At 44.5% G+C, this 15,932-nt stretch overlaps 2 protein-coding genes across 3 annotated transcripts in view; one reads left to right on the top strand and one right to left on the bottom strand.

Moving 5' to 3' along the window:
* LOC131665731 (uncharacterized) overlaps window positions 1-15,932 on the top strand; it is a 62,497-nt gene that overhangs the window by 22,464 nt on the left and 24,101 nt on the right. The gene's annotated exons all lie outside the window — the stretch shown is intronic.
* Window positions 8,252-15,926, bottom strand: LOC131665735 (U8-agatoxin-Ao1a-like). 2 transcript variants are annotated; one of them, XM_058937812.1, is made up of 3 exons: window positions 15,679-15,926; window positions 11,009-11,093; window positions 8,252-10,485 (listed from the first exon to the last, which is right to left on the bottom strand). In XM_058937812.1, the coding sequence occupies exons 1-3, from the start codon at window positions 15,761-15,763 to the stop codon at window positions 10,323-10,325; spliced, it is 333 nt and encodes a 110-aa protein (XP_058793795.1). In that variant the 5' UTR covers window positions 15,764-15,926; the 3' UTR covers window positions 8,252-10,322. The 2 variants fall into 2 exon arrangements, with proteins under 2 accessions (XP_058793795.1, XP_058793796.1); XM_058937813.1 differs by having other exon boundaries at window positions 8,254-10,458; window positions 15,679-15,920.

Below are 15,932 nucleotides of genomic sequence, written 5' to 3'. Positions count from 1 at the left end.
TCTCTCTCTCTCCCTCCCCCTCCTCGCCTTCACCTCGGTATTATGCTCTCTATGGGAGAGTCGAAGGTGTGCGTGTGTGCGCGCCAGCCTTTTTCTCCTGCGGACGCGTTCTGGCTATGAAGCGTGTAGATTTGAATTTTTACGCGCGCCGCATGCACTTTTGCTCTTTTATTTCGGATCCGCGTCAGCGAGACGAGCTTGAGCAAATACCAATTTTGAGAGTTGAATACTCGACCTCCGAATCGTGAAAAACCCCAGAGAGAGGCAGAGAGCATTTCCACAAGCAAGCAGCCCGCGCGACCAGTTTGGCAGCGATCCGTGCAGAATTCCGCGACGCATCATACGCGTAATTCTCAAAATTAATGGAACAATCAGGCAGCCAGTTTTCTCAAAGTAAACAAATCTCTTCCGGCAGACGATGTAATTGAGGAATCATCTCGAACGCGAGCACAAGTTCATTCCGCGAGTCGCTCACTGCTCACGTATACACACGCACGTACGCACACACAAAACCCGTGCCTGAGCTTAATTTCGTTTTCGCGGCGATCTGCATTCCAAACGACGGGGGAGAGATTCACGCCATAGGGCAGAATGCGTTTCGCGGAAAATATGTATTACATTGTGGAGAGCATGTGAACCAAATAACGCAATGACAGAACCGAAGTAGAGTCCTTCCGTTTGGCAAGTAAAACCGGTAAAACGCGTTCTTACCACGCGAGGCTTTTAAAGTTTAACACGTCGCGCAGAGAACACATCGGCGCAAAACAAAATGGAACAAAAATTCTTTCTGTGCGCGATATTCAATTTGCCGCAACCTCGGACCTCTTTCTTCCAATTGTGTATGCGGTTTACTCTTTAGAGCCAAATTATTCTTTTTTACATGACAATTGAGCAGAATTCGTTTCGACATTTTCGTTTGTTGTAAGCGACAAGATCATTGCGACACTTACGTCATTTTTTGTTCTTTAATTGTCCTAATCGGCAAAATCGTGTAATTAAGCGTAAAATAAAAATTGCGACGTTTAGTCGAGCCTTCAAAGTGATCGACAACTCCTGAGCGATTGCAAAAGCACACAGTTTTTTTGCTAAATACACGTACGAGGAAAACTCACCGTTCGCGATAAATGCATTCCTCGGACAATTGATCTTGTAAAGGCTGCGATGCCACCTGCTCCCAGCTGTGCCCGAAGAAAGAAGACGAGTCGGAGCCGTATCGGTGACAATGCGCTGCACAAAAACCGACTCGTCATCCTCGCATGCATATTCAGCGGCGACGCCACGCGAAGAGAATCCTCGCGCGCGGTTATATTCGAGAGACACTCCTCGCACTCCTTGGAAATCTTTATTCAGCACTCGGCGGCTAAATATAGCGAGGGAGACTGGCCGAGTGTGTTTTGACTTTTCGGCGCTTATCCTCGGGATAAGAGAGTCGATGGGCGTTCGTTGTTCGCAGGAATGTATTCGCTCGCCTTTCTTTTTCATTGGTAATCCACTTAGCGTACAAGTACAGTCGTGCGCGCAATCGTGATAAATCGATTGAGTCGATTCGAGATACATTTTTCACGAGCATAGCACGTTGCATCAACAAATCAAAGTCACGGTATGAAATGAATTTTCTATAAACACAAGCTGTGCCCCGGCGGTTTCGTTCCAAGTATTGTGTTTTCTGAGCCACGGGGCCAGAGACGTCAACTAGTTCGCTTCGCATGTCGATAGCCAACGTCAACGATTGAATATCCGCACTATCGCTCTCTTTCTCCTGAAGCTGCCGTCGGCGAGCATGCGCTTTTCCGAACTCGCCAATTACGTCGTTACGAAACTCCGACGCGCAGATAACAACTCATTATCTTTGCGCGCGATCGACTCTTAACGAAGCGCATCGCTAATAACGTCGGCGGGTCGACGGATGTGCGAGAGCGTCCCTCCGAGCGCGCTAGCTCGGACGGGAGAAGAGCTAGGCAGGAAAAACAGTTTTCGTCGCGTTGCGTCAGAGGCGCGCAGCGTCAGCTGCATTCCAACGCGTACGACTGATGCATTGGGTGCATGTCGTGTTTACCGATAGGAGTGTGGCTACGGGCGGAGCCGAGGACTTTCTTCCGAGCTGGCTGCTACGCGAGATTACTTTGAAGGAAAATGCACTCGGAGATCGCGCATCTGCGAATTGTCGGAGCGTGAGCTTGGTTTTATCGCAAGATGTACGTTATCCGCGAATCCTCTCGAGTGCCAAAGCAGTGGATTATTGATGCCGCGGCAGCGCTTACCGCGGAGCTCAAATTAGAACTTGAGTCGTATAAAGGAACAGCTGCGGATCGCGCAGATTCGCGTAGCTCGTCTCGCTTGACGATCCGAAGGCCGCTGTCGAGCCGTCGCGTCACGCGGCTCCATTGTCAGTCGGCTCCGCGATCGCACATCCGACTCTTGACACCTGTTGCGAAAATCGTCTTCGCGCGCGCGCACAACTCTATATATATATATATATACATCCATATCTCTCCCACGCGCGGGGATGAAATCCTGCCATCCGCAGAATGCGCTTTCATCCGAAAGCTCGCGCCTACGTAGGCAAATACGTTGATTCGCGCGTAAACATGCGGCTAGAACGCGCGTGGGCATCCCATCGCTGACGGCTCTTCAATTGACCAGTGGATGAGCGATAATACTCCCATACGAAAACTGACGTCAATCGGCCATGTCGGAGAAGCGAGCGGTCGAGATATCGGTCTCGTTATGTTTTTCGCAAATGTCCGTGCCTCAGCGATTTGGATTATTGGACAGCAACGAAACACGCTAATCGTCGTTTGCGCGTTTCACTGTTGGAGTGCGTATGCTCTGTGCTGCCCTGTTTCTTCCACGGGTACGTCCTCGGACTACTTTTGCGCCCGTAAACACGACGATTTTTCTTAGGCAGTTCGCTTGTTCTCGAAAGCTTCATCATTGATCTCAGCCAATATATTCTAGTCTAAGCTAAGCTATTAATCAAGAGGACCCCAACGCGGCGTATTCTTATTTGATTTCCATTTTTTTCATACAATGAATTGTGCATATTTGGAGACTATACACAAGGAAAGACGGACGATCCACCTATTCACAATAAAACATGATATTGACAGAGAATAATCGAGTTTACGGAAATATCGGTAACTACATGTTATCACATACTCAATAAACAGTCACCAGAGATTATTAGAAATCAAAGCGATTAGTTTAACGCATATTCAGTTATTACCTATAAAATAATTTTGCCAATTTTTCAATAGCTAGTAGCTGGAATATTGCGTCATTGATTTGATATACTCATATTTGATGAAAATGAATGTTTGAAAATACAAAAGCTAAATCAATAAGGCGAATAATCGTCAAATAATCCTGATATTATAAAACACCAATTGCAGATTCTTAATTTACAGACGTGATGGAACGACGCGCGCGATAACACTACGAGACAATAACGAAGTAATGCAATTGCTGTCCTGCGAAAACTGCAGCAAGTTCATTCCAAAGAGATCCCGCACCAGCGTGACGAACGATTACTTGATCTCCCGGAGAGTTGCGAGTGCAGTTTGCGAAGAAAATGCGACAAAAATGTGCACTAAACGCGCGATACGCGCTTTTGCGCAGCTGACTGCCCGCGTGCGGCGTGCGGCGTGCGGCGTGCGGCGTGCGGCGCACGGTGCTCAGCGAAACGCGAATAGTAATTCACGAAATTCGCGCCTCGCGGGCGTGAATTAGCGCGTTTCCCTTATCGGAGCAGCTGGCTCTGGATACAAGTGTATTTGCACGGAGATTCTATTCCGCTTTTGGACTCGCTAACAGAGCGCATCAACATTGACCGAAGGGAATGTAGGCCGCAAAACGGCGCGAGGCGCGAAGTAAAGATGAAGAGGCGCGCGCAAGTTAATGGCTTTTGCAAAGAGTCGCGCAATGACGCTGCTACGAACGTTGAAAAGTACACGTCGAGCGCGACGCAGCTTTCCCTCTCTTTTTTTTTCGCTTCGTATCGACGTGCCGCATTTCCATCTGGTTTGAGGTATTTATTCCCTCGTGGCAACGGGGCATCGATTTGGAGCGTCGCCGTGCGAGGCTGCGGCAAAGCAATAAATAGGATGCGATTGTTGCCGCGCCACTTTTGTTCGCGGCTGCTTGACATAGTTTACGGGCCGTGCGCGAATCGCAATTTTGCGCTCGCTAACGAAGGAATTACTTGCAATTTCCGCGTTGAACAAGTTGCCGCGATGGCGAGGCTGGACCGCTTGGTTTTTCCGCGTTGCCGCGCCTCATCGACGCGCTCTTGGAAGAATGCGTCGCGCGGCCCTGTCCAATCGCTGCTTTTCATTCGTACGCGTGAATAGCCGCATCATCTCCGACGCGACGTCGTTTGCTGTTCTGCACACTTTCTTGGCGTGAGAACCCGTTTCGGGAACGAAGTCAAGTTCACTGGCCGCGGTCAGTATCACGTGTCGCCGGTGATTTCCAATGCCGAGGGAGAAAAAGAGAGAACCAATCATAACTTTCACTCGCGCATCTTCGGCCTCGCAGGCGCTAGGCTGGGAGAGGAAAAAAAGTAAAAGTTAACGAATCCTTGAGACGTCCGGAGCGTTGCTTACTGCCTCGTGCTTATTTCCCATTCTTCCATTCTTCGCTATCGCATTAGTTTGAGATTTGCCTCGGAGCCATAGTTAAAAATATATTCAAAGCCCATTAAGCAGCTCGGTAATCGTTTCTTACTTATATAGGAAAAGTTTATAACTTGAGGCAGATAAGAGTATACTCGGAGTGAAGAGAGAAAACATCAAATAATCTGGGGGTCCTTTAGATCTCGACGTAAGATTTGTCTTCTCCGCACTCTCGAGTGTAATTCTCTCTGCCCTTCTTTCAAGCCACTTCGTACTTTATGTTTGTACACTGTTTAATTGTCCTCCGTTATTCTCTTCCAGGGCTCTAATTTTTATCTGGTGCCTTCTAAATCAAGTTTTATTTTCAAACGATAATACGTGTAAAATGAATTATTAGAGGATCAAATTGCCACTTGAAATAACCTATCAGAATGGTAACTTCTTTCTCTATGTACAGATGATATGTCATTCACAATGGAATATGCAAATTAATTTTAAACCTCGACAAGTCAGCGTGTGCCAAGAAAAAATCTCTTATTGAATAGAAATGGAAGAAAAATCCTGAAAAATGTGGCTAACGGTAACGTATTTCCCTGCGAACGGAACTTGTACTTTTTATCGAGAAACTTGAGAGAAAAACAAGCGAGATGAACTCCCCAGCAGCAGCCCACGCAAATCCCCTTAATTAAAAACAGACCTACCAAATCGACTTTAAATAGCTTACCGGAATCCCATTCCCCGCTGACGTATTCAGTCTTGTTTTTTAAGCCACGCTCTAGCGCAAAAAATGTAGTAGTAGCGCTTGGCATTGTCCGAAGACGATTTCGTCTCGGTCCCGTGCTCTCGCACACTACCACTACTGCGCCTTTCACCGCGCGCGACATTTCGTAAGAATGAGAAGAGGCTTTTAAAGCGTGCCGTTACGTGCCGCTGCTTTTTTGGAGTACGCTCACATATACGTACTGTTGGTCTGCCAGCGCGCGATTAACCAGAGGAAAAAGAACTCTGTCCGAGGTGCACTTTCTGAACTAATTTTTTTTCTCCGATGTCGCAGATGTGTCCTTTCAGCGGCTCATTTTCAGCGCTATCTCCAAATTACTCGCGCCGGCGAATGCGTCCTTCGATTAATATTTTCTTTTCGTGCGCCAAGCATTTTCACCGCACTTTCATTTACATATCAGAGTATCGAGCAATAAGTTCTACCTATGCATAATGTATTTCCTTTCATGAAACTTTAAGTTTCAATTGCAGAAAATTCATCGACGAATGTACGCGTCGTACAAAATTGCAATTACAATTTGTACAAAACTCCAAATTCTTTACAAAATACGTTCATTATAATGCGCGCGCAAATACTTCCGCGAAAATACATAGAACATAAAATTTGGCGAGTATAAGAGGTACACCCTCAAAGCTTTCCGTAAGATTGGAGAGAACTGTTTGCATAGACGCGATAACGAAGGACGCAGAGTTAAGTTTAAGCCAACATCCGATCGACAAATAATTTATCCGTTCGAACGTCGTACATCGTTCTGATTTCTCGGTCGAACTATGCCAATTTCGCCCGGCCAGCATTGCTCGTAAATTAATCGGTTAATTTAACCATTGCTCTTGCAGTTCTTTCCAAGCTGCCGTGTTCCCACATCACGCAGCCTCAATTGCCGAACGAAAAAAAGAAAAGTGTCGCGTGCGCTGCCTCGCGGTAGATGAAGACACCGTTCGCGGTTGTTTTCACACGCGTGGTCTCTAAAACGGCGACCTGGAAAAACAATTGGCCTTTGCCGTGTAGCTATATCAGCGAGGCGCCTGCGAGAACGCGCCACAGTCTCTCGCTCCAGATATATCCGCACCGCGCTAGAGAAGCGTCTAATTAGACGACTTTGCCCGTGCAATTAACGGCGATGAGCTTTTCTTTTTCCTTTTGCTTAATGCCTATCTCTTTTTATCTCATTCTTTGTCTTTTCGCTTCGGAAGATTGAAAGAAAGGATGTCTGCGGCGAATATCGTCGATTACGTTTCGTAGCTTTCATGTGTATTCTTGTTTTTATTTGTCGAGCGAAATTAAATTCAACCTTGAATTCTTTTTCTGTGTTTTCGGCAAATATAACAATTGCTAGTAAACATTCTACCGTTTATAATTGACCAATCCAATCACTCGAGAACAATGCCACGTTATGATCGCGGCCCTCGCATCGTTGAATTCCCGCGCGCGCCTGTTGCTCATTATCAAATAAGTAAAGCATCGCGACGTCGCTGCCGTAAGAGGCAGTCTAACGACGCGAGAAGTCATTCAAGCGTGACGAGTAATCGTTCCGCATTGGAGGAAAACGCGTGAGTCACAATAATACAGTTTCCGGACACGCGCGTAGCGTAATCAAGCGAGCGCGTGTCACGACCGCGAGGTACGCTTCCCAAATTTATTCATGTCCATTTTCGGCCTGATTGGCCTAGAAAGCTTTTCGACCTCGTTGCTCTCGTTTAGTGGATCAATGTCCATTTTATTGATGTAGAATTTAGAGGCACTCGAATACCGTATAGTTATTTACGCCGCATGGCTGTAGCGACTAGGCCGACTAAAAAGACCGCCTTGATGGCATTACCGTCGTTCTCTCATGATGAAGCTCGACACGTGAACTTCACACCAATGAAATCCCGATCGCTGTTCCACCAAGCAGCAAGTAAACTCGTCATGACCATGGCACGATCGGCACATATGCCGTGGCTGAACCAAAGGAAAGGAGATAGAGGGGAGCAAAAAGTTGCGTTAAGTCGCACATCGCCGAGTCATCGGGTCAAGTGGCTTCGGAGAGCTGCCAACACCTAAGCACATTAGAAAATAAAAGAGCACAAGGAGGACAAAAAACTGAGTTTGCACGTGCCGCTGACTTCCGCATATCGATGCATTGCAAATCAGCGGCAAATGCGACGTTTGCCTGTGGAAAACACGGCCTTTCTATGAAAGCAGGTTATTATTTATGAAGCGTTGTCGTCTCTTGAGCACGGAATTTCAAGCGAGATTCTGACTTTGTTCTGACGCGTCACAAAAGCGATTCTGATTTGTATGCTCCTCAAGGGCGGCAATAGCAAGTTTGATTCAAGTCATATTCACAACATAATCGAAACTCCCCGACAATACACGTCTACTCACGGCAGAGAGCTCAATATTGATACCTCTGGCCCTTACAGAGATAGGCTGAAGGCCTTGTGTATTTTCTTCCTTTTTTTTCCATAGACTGTCACATTGCAGACGGTGCTTTGGCCAATTTATTGAGCGATATTAATCTCTAAAGTTTTACGAATCATGGTTGTTAAAAGAATACGCAGTGCAAAGCATATTGCAATATCAGGTGTCGAAGTAAAAGAAAAGGAAAGAAGGATGGAGGAAGAAAGTTTGAAATGAGCTGAGGAACTACGATGATGTTTTAATTAAAAAAAGAAAATAACAAGAAAAATTAACAAGACAAGCCAACCGAGGCTGCATCTGTCGGAGTTTGGTAAACTTCGCCATGAACGGCTTTGAACTTGGCATTGTTAGAAATTAATTAAAATTGGCGACGAGCTCCTCCGGACCATTTTTTCTTTTTCACGGGACGTGATTCATAATAGAAATAAAGTAGTCTTGTACGGAATGTGATAATTATTTTTAATATTTCATATAATTCATATATTATATTGATTCTCTTTGATATTATACATGATATTATACATATACATCAGGTAAAAAATAAACAATAGGTACAGTACATATCGCAGACTAATCCGATACCAAGGTATTGTTTATTCATTTGTTTGCTTTGGAAATGGCCCACGCGCAGAGACAAAAAAACTAGCCATGTTCTCGCCTCGTCGATGCTTCGGAAAACGAAACGCGCGAGAAACGGAAGGAAACTGAAAATACAGACAACGGTACAAAAAAAGACGGAAAACGAAGTCACATAGAGCTATAGCTATGGTAATACAATTAGCTGAGACAATGATACGTCATTTCGTATGGCTCGCCGCCGGCGAAAGATTATTCATTAACCCTCTTTTGCGAGCTCCTCGCCGAGTCGGTGTGAAAAATAACGCTGCGTCGTTAGCTTTTCCCTCGGTTCATCTTTTCCCAACAATTGACGTTCGACTGATCTGCAAGTATTCTCCATCTATACCTTCGAGAAGAAAGATCGAAAGTTCCAGTACGATGAAGCAGTAACATAGTTATTGTTATCAAAAAGTTTGCTTTAGTCTTGTTCGTCTTTGATTCGTTCGTCAGAGGCTCTGCATCAGAAGAGAGAAAAAATTCGCGAGGGTAGCACGCGTGTTTCGACACAGGGAGCGTCGCGACACGCGTCAGCAAGCAAAAGGGTTCTTTGACAATCTCTCTCTCTCTCTCTCTCTCTCTCTCTCTCTCTCTCTCTCTCTTGCCCAATCTGTCTCTCGCTGTCTTTTGCAACATTACGTGCGTCCGAAACCTGCTGGTCAGTGGAATCGCTTTCTTACAAAATATATTATATATACTTCATGGGATTTTTTTTGTTCAGTCTTACCCCCCTCCCCCCGGTTAATACATGGCTCCTCGACACAACTAGAAGATCTCGGTAAGCTTGTGTGCAAGTATTTTTTACGAGCGGAAACGAAAGGATCTCTGTTGTTGGTTTTTCCATGTGCTCAAGACTTTGTAGGAAACGTTGTGCGCCTGCATGTACTTGTATATTTCTACTAGAAGTGACAAATTAAAGTAGTTAGCCGCGAGATAGTCAAGTTGCAAGATATACTAACCAACTTTTGTGAACGAGAATATATATAGGTTTGTGTCATTGTCCGTACCAGCAGATCGCGCGAACTCGCAAGCGCAGCTTCAACGATGTGTCGACCCCTTTGTTTACTACTCGTGTTTGCTACTATTTACTCCAACGATGCCTCGTTGAAACCATTGACTATTTTGTATTTGCTACTTAGTAGTTAGTAGTCTACAGAATTGAAAAACTTGTTGGCTGCACATTAATTAATCCGATAGCGCAGAGTCTTATCGACAGTACAGATATTCTCTGCGCATATCGTAATGACGATTAAATGACTTGTTGAAAAATGTTTAATCACATAGATAGAAAGTGTCGCATTAGGTCTACCGATATTAAATTGGTAAACAAGGGGTCGAGACTGACTAATGCGTATCATCAGCGTCGTCATCATCATAATCATCCTGTTATATACTCGAAAGAAAATCAACAGTCTTGAGTGAATTGTTCAGCTCGCCAACACGGAGCTCGCGATATAGCGGTTATACATGCATTCTCTGTCTCTACGATAGCTACATTCTACACGAGTACAGTGTATGATAAGGAAAGATATCTGACAACTAAAAGTTGATGTACGTCACCATCGCGGTCGCGGTCGCAGTCACAGTCGCAGTCGCAGTCGCAGTCGTCATCAAAGTCGGTCGCAAGTTTCAAGTCGCCTCGGGATAATGGGGTTGGTCGCGGTAGTGCATGTCCGACTTACGTACGTATCATCGATCATTATTTGCCGAATAGAATTTTGATTTTGAAGAGCGTACTCGCATTTATTTGCTGAGTTACAGTGACGAATAAATAACATACACACCAATTAGCGAGGGAATCAAGAGAATGACAGATAAAGATTTGTCGGATTGTCGGTGATGTTGCTGTTGTCGTTTTAGCTGTGTGCACGTCGATGGAGCAGCAGAAGGCCGAGGCGCTCAACGGGCGTCTATCCCCACTTCTGGAAGAGGCCCACTCGCTGGCAGCGACAGTTCGAGCCCCAGAGGTTGCAGCGGCACGACGAGCTGAAGCAGCAGTCGTTGGGCCGATGGTCGCAGATGCCGTTGCGAGGCACGCACGCACGCCTGAACATAGAGATCCACGAGGCACGTCTATTCCAGATTAGGGAAATCGAAAGAGGATCGTTTTGCTTTTGTCTGTTTTCTCTTTGTTTCTCTGGTTTTACTTGCGACTCTAGCTTTAGCCTAACACCGACAACACTCAATTGCTTTGGCAGCCTGGGCAACCAAAGTCAACGATAGAACAGGAAAACAAAAGGAAAACTGCGCTGAAGCGACAAAAAGGCGCGGACTTTCAGCGGGCAAGCGCCAAACTTGCCGGCCAGATCGACCGCTGAATGTCCGCGTCTGCTGTGGAGTTGCATCTGAGACACATTCACAGAGCGCACACGTACAGCAGAGGAAAGCGTCCTTGGCGAGAGCACATATTTTTGCGGATCTGTTCCCGCATTGGGAAGCCCGGGGCGCTTTCCTCCAGACACAAGCCAGCTCGTTCACTCTCCTCAGAACAAACTCGGTATAACAAACAAAAGAAACTTCCACAAAAGTTCAGCTTTCACAATGGTCGCATGCGTAGGAACATGGTACATGTAAACAGAGTGCAACGGGTGCTTACTTTTGCTGCACGGCGTGCAGAAGGTTGTCTATCGCATTGTCGGAGTAGTCGTCTTCCGATGCAGCGGCCAAAGCATTTTGCTCCTCTGCGAACATACGAAATACGAAATTCAACGGTTGCACAGATTAATCGATCAACTTTGCGCACATGCACTTTGATTAATATAGTTCGATCCGTTTACGCGTGCGATCGTGTCACTGGCGCTCGATACCACAGTCAAAATATTCTAACTTATGTAAGCTTATAACGTGTCTGCAGATATTAATTTTACCAACTTCTAATATTATTCTAAAGTTATTCATTGTGAGCTTGCAAATCGTCCGCAGTGACCGTAGGCATAACGAATTCTCCTTCTTATAGTGCCAAAAAGGGGTCTACATTGCGAGACTTCACGGTCAATTACACGTTACTTTAATCCTAACATACGAGTATAGTTCCAAATTCTTTCGCATTTCTATCTGTAATGAAATAGCGAATTACGTTAAAGCATGCACCTTCGAGTAGCCCGACGTGCGCGTCGTCGAAATTTCACGAATGCCGTGCAAAACTTAATCCAAAGCAAGAAAGAGAAAAAACACGCTTGCACCCGTGATGTATTATATGCAAATCGTAAATCTCAGCGGTATGCCACCACTGGAAATTTCTCGGAAAATAACGAAAAACTGGAAAGAAAAAATCCCCGACGCGCGGAATAATAATCCAAATAAATTCATAAAATTCAGGTATCCCGAATCCTTGGCAAATCCGTAGCGTGGCGCTCGGTGACAAAGCAAAAGAAAAGAGAGAGAGAGAGAGAGAAAAGTAAGAGAAATGGTGATAGCTTCGCTTCCAAGTCTAATTTCGCGGCTGTGTATCGTCTTATTACGTGCCCCGCGGGCTTTCCCAAATCCCCTTTTGCTTTTGTATGCACGCGCGTCACGCTCGTATTTTTTTCTCCTTCCCTTCTATCTCTTTGCTTTTACAAGTTTTGCGCGTGACGAGCACTTTTCCTACTTGGTGAACTCCATTTGGCTGTCTAATTTTTTCGCGCGTACGTGCGATCAAATGATCTTGTGCGAGCTTTTGCACAAGCCGCGAATGGAAAATCGGCAGAAAGTCTTTTAGTATTTTTATTACAAGTACCAGTGTGGAATGATTTGATTTCAAACTACGAAAGTTGCTATTCTCGTTGAAAAATTTGTAATACTCAAAGTCGTGAGTACCCGCGGCATCCCTTAAATATTGGGACGATTCTTAATGAATGATTTGATGAAAGATTTGATCGTGCCTCTTTCATATTGCACGTTTCTTTTTCTTCAGCCTCTTAACACAGCGGAAATTTTCGATTTTTTTTTCGAGTTTTAAAAATCACGGAATCGACATTAAAAATGCATCTTAATATTTAGATCTCATATTTTTATCATGTTGATGATTTTCTCAATATTACTCACGGTAGTCGAAATGGAAATCCATGTCGGATACATTCTAGACAAAATAACAATAGCACAACACTTCTTAGCTCTGTACAGTCTTGGGAAATGAAGCAAACTCTAAAATTCGATATAAAGTTGGTCAAGGAAGAGCGACTGTAATACCTAAAAGGGTAGGATCTCGTAAAACCCATTTTGATTAAAGCAACGCGTAACTTTGCTCTTCCGCTTGTGTTGCAATAAAGTGCAATAAGTTTTCTTTCTGTCCGTCAAGTTTGTTTGCCTCGTAAGCCAGTTGATCGTCATAAATTGACAGCAACAACGTCTCGACTGATCTAATTTGATTTGTCGTCGGTTTATTAAAGTCGGTCGTAGCCGCGTGAGATACCTGCGAGGAAAGCCCGAAAAGCACCTGTGTCTGTAGCAGCGACAGGTCTCTGAGGTTCGAACGAGAGGAAGATTCGTTTAATTATACTGCCGGATCTACGGAGTCTCGTGGTTTGTTTGCAGTAACCGAGGCCACGAACGGTGATTCATTGGAATTAACGCCAACTGCTGGCAGTTTGCGTGTCCCGGATTATCCCGGAAATGCGATAAGACGATATTTGATTTTCTTCTATACTCTTCTGTATTGGCAGCCCCAACAGATGAAACTCTTAAATAAGTCGTCGAAAGAAAGATCATTATCGCACTGATCACCGTACCTACCAAACAAACACGCAATGTAAACTCCAGAAATAGTCGGAATTCGCTGGTCTGAGTGATAAATTTCTGATGACACTGCGGAAAAATTGCGGAAAGCGAGACGGACAATTTCTCCGATATGATCACGACTTTTGCGTGGCGCGACTGCGTCTTCTTTCTCGTCGCCCGACAACAGCTAACGCGTTGAAAAATAATGTCGCGACGACTTCTTGCTTCATCCCCCGGCTATGTAGATCCTCGTGTTATCTCGCCTGATCGATCGGATGAATTTTCTCCTCTTTCTCAGTCGGACAAGATGCATCGAGCAAGGTGCATCTGCTTTCAAATCGGATCCAGATACTGAAGTTTATCAAAGATAATTCATACTTGAGATTTGTGCTGACGAGCCGTGAGGTGCATGAAATGTATAATAGATGACCCCTTGATATAGTCAGGTTACTTAGCTTAATTTTGATCATATACAGCTTACATTGCACGGCCAACAGTATAATAAAACGAATAAAATATTGATCAATCATATTTTGGACAATGTATAAAATAGCTGTGTAGTACTGTTGAATCTCTTGACGGTATGCTGATCAGGATAATTTTTATAAAGGGCACTCGATCGATCAACCAATAATGAATCATTAATATCATTCGAACTTTTCTTTCCGATGTTGTCAGTAAAAATTAAGCAACACTCTTTCGCAGAAAGTTCTTGTTAAAGTATACTCAGCGAGCGTGCACCCGACATTTCATTCGTAAACTACTTTGGTAACTCATCGGAATTCAGTTTAGCCGGCGTCGGGCCGTCAGTGTCGCAGCAGCTACATCGCCAGAGTCCATTAGAAGCGTTCAGTTGCGAGAATTTTCCGTTTGCTGCTACCCCGGAGGATTGAATTTGCACGGGTGTACATTTCCAAGCTACACCACGACTCAAATAAATAAAAGTTCGAGCTCTACGCGTATAAAAATATTCAGAGCTCTCTCGCGCAGGTCACGTAGGTTTTTCCACTTGGCCTCGAAACTGTTTACCTTAATTTCGCACAATACGCAATTTTCCGCGACAAATTACCGTGCGAGCGCGCTCGTGCATAAGAGCGTTCGTTGCGCTGGAGATGGGCAAACGAAATTATTATCGGAGCGAGCTTCTGTCTTTCGCTTAGCTAATTATTTCAAAGGAAAGTTCGTTAGGGAACTCTACCTATCTTTTCGATATCCAAATTTCATTTGCGGATACTTCGGAAAAATAGTTTGGATGAGGGGACGACACGATATTCGTTGCCTTTGAAAATTGAAAGATAACTTATTTACTGACCAGGAACTCATAAGAACTCACTACTAGCACCTAGCAATACTTTGACTTGTAAACGGCTTTCTTTAATGTCGTGCGCTGAATTTGATTCCAAATAATCGCCATAAACTCGAGCGGGCAGTTACGGCATTATTGGATCGTAGTTTTGGTTCCATTTTATTACGTCGTTCACAGTCCATCGCACTTTATAGCTCCTGAAAATGGCATTATAATTCAGCGCAACCCGCGCGTTACTGTGAATTTCCGTAAAAATTAATTTGAAATTAATAATTTTCATTAGCATGCGCAAATTATTTCTAGCTAGTCGTCGTTCTTAAAGTACATCAAACGCTATCGCGGAATAAGAGGAAAGACGTAATTTGAAACTAGGTTCCTTCGCGTCGTACGTATACGTTGTGTGTTCAACGTTTCATTTGGCTCGTTCATTATTCAGCTAGTTCAAATGATCCTGTCACCGCTGAAAGAGTACATCTGTCCCCCTCGAGAGCCATAATAAAAAGGCAATGCGTCAGCTTATTATTCAACGCTACTTATAAAAATTTTGTACTAACAAACTTCCTCTGCCTTTTTCTCGTGCGACGCAAACGCGTACATATGGTAATTTTACGTGGGAGAAGTGCGTATACTTCTGGAGAGCGTGCGAAGAGAACGGAAAAAGGATCTAGGGAGCTCTTTCCTCGTAACTCCTTATCTACTGTGCATACGTAAGTTTCGACGTACGAAATAATTTTTTCAATAATTCAGTTACTGTGCATATCGTTTTTTTTTCTCCGTTGAAAATCAACGACTAACTTAGCAAATAACGAATTTGGAATTTGATGTTTTTGCATGGTACAATCATAATGGTTTAAGATGTAAGGGCAGCGTCCGTTATTGATTCATCGGCGATACAGTTAAACGCCAATCATCACAACGTGGAGCAGAAAAAATTTCGTTGATAATTTATCGAACGCGAGCGTTTGTTTGACTTCGATAAATTGTAAAAAAGCAAAGCAACTTGATTGATGAAATTAATTCATCGATCGTTCGTGTATTTATTCAATGAAATGAAATGATAGCCTGCCTCGTCGTTCGACTACGATTTCGTTCGTTTGAAATTGGTGTACAGAAGAAAAAAATACGAAAAAAAGTACGGTTGTATCGAACGGTGTCTTCGTTATTGAACAAAAAAAAGCACTGACTGCCGTAGCGAGGAAACTTAATGAAAAGAAAAAGAAATCGACGAGCAACGAGAAAATGCAGAAGCATGTGAAACTCACCGTCGTCTAAGTAAGGACCGGCATTAGCACGTTGCGCGGCAAGCGCAAGGCAGATGAGTCCAAGCCCAACCAGACCGATCTTCATGTCAGCAACTTGTAGTTGGTTTCTGTTGACTGTTACTATTGCACAACGATTGGATAGTCTTGACTTTGTTTCCGTAACTCACGCGTTGTTTTCGAGCAGAGAGGTGATGTTTAGTTGGCGGCTATCTCACGGTAGCGGGGTTAGCGTGTGTGTGACGCTCTTGGCTCCC

Source organism: Phymastichus coffea, unplaced genomic scaffold (genome assembly GCF_024137745.1).
Source record: "Phymastichus coffea isolate CEN01 unplaced genomic scaffold, Cenicafe_Pcof_1.1 PCOF00054, whole genome shotgun sequence".
Taxonomy (NCBI): domain Eukaryota; kingdom Metazoa; phylum Arthropoda; class Insecta; order Hymenoptera; family Eulophidae; genus Phymastichus; species Phymastichus coffea.
Note: the sequence above shows the minus strand (reverse complement) of the source record. Positions and strands in the feature narration are given on the sequence as shown.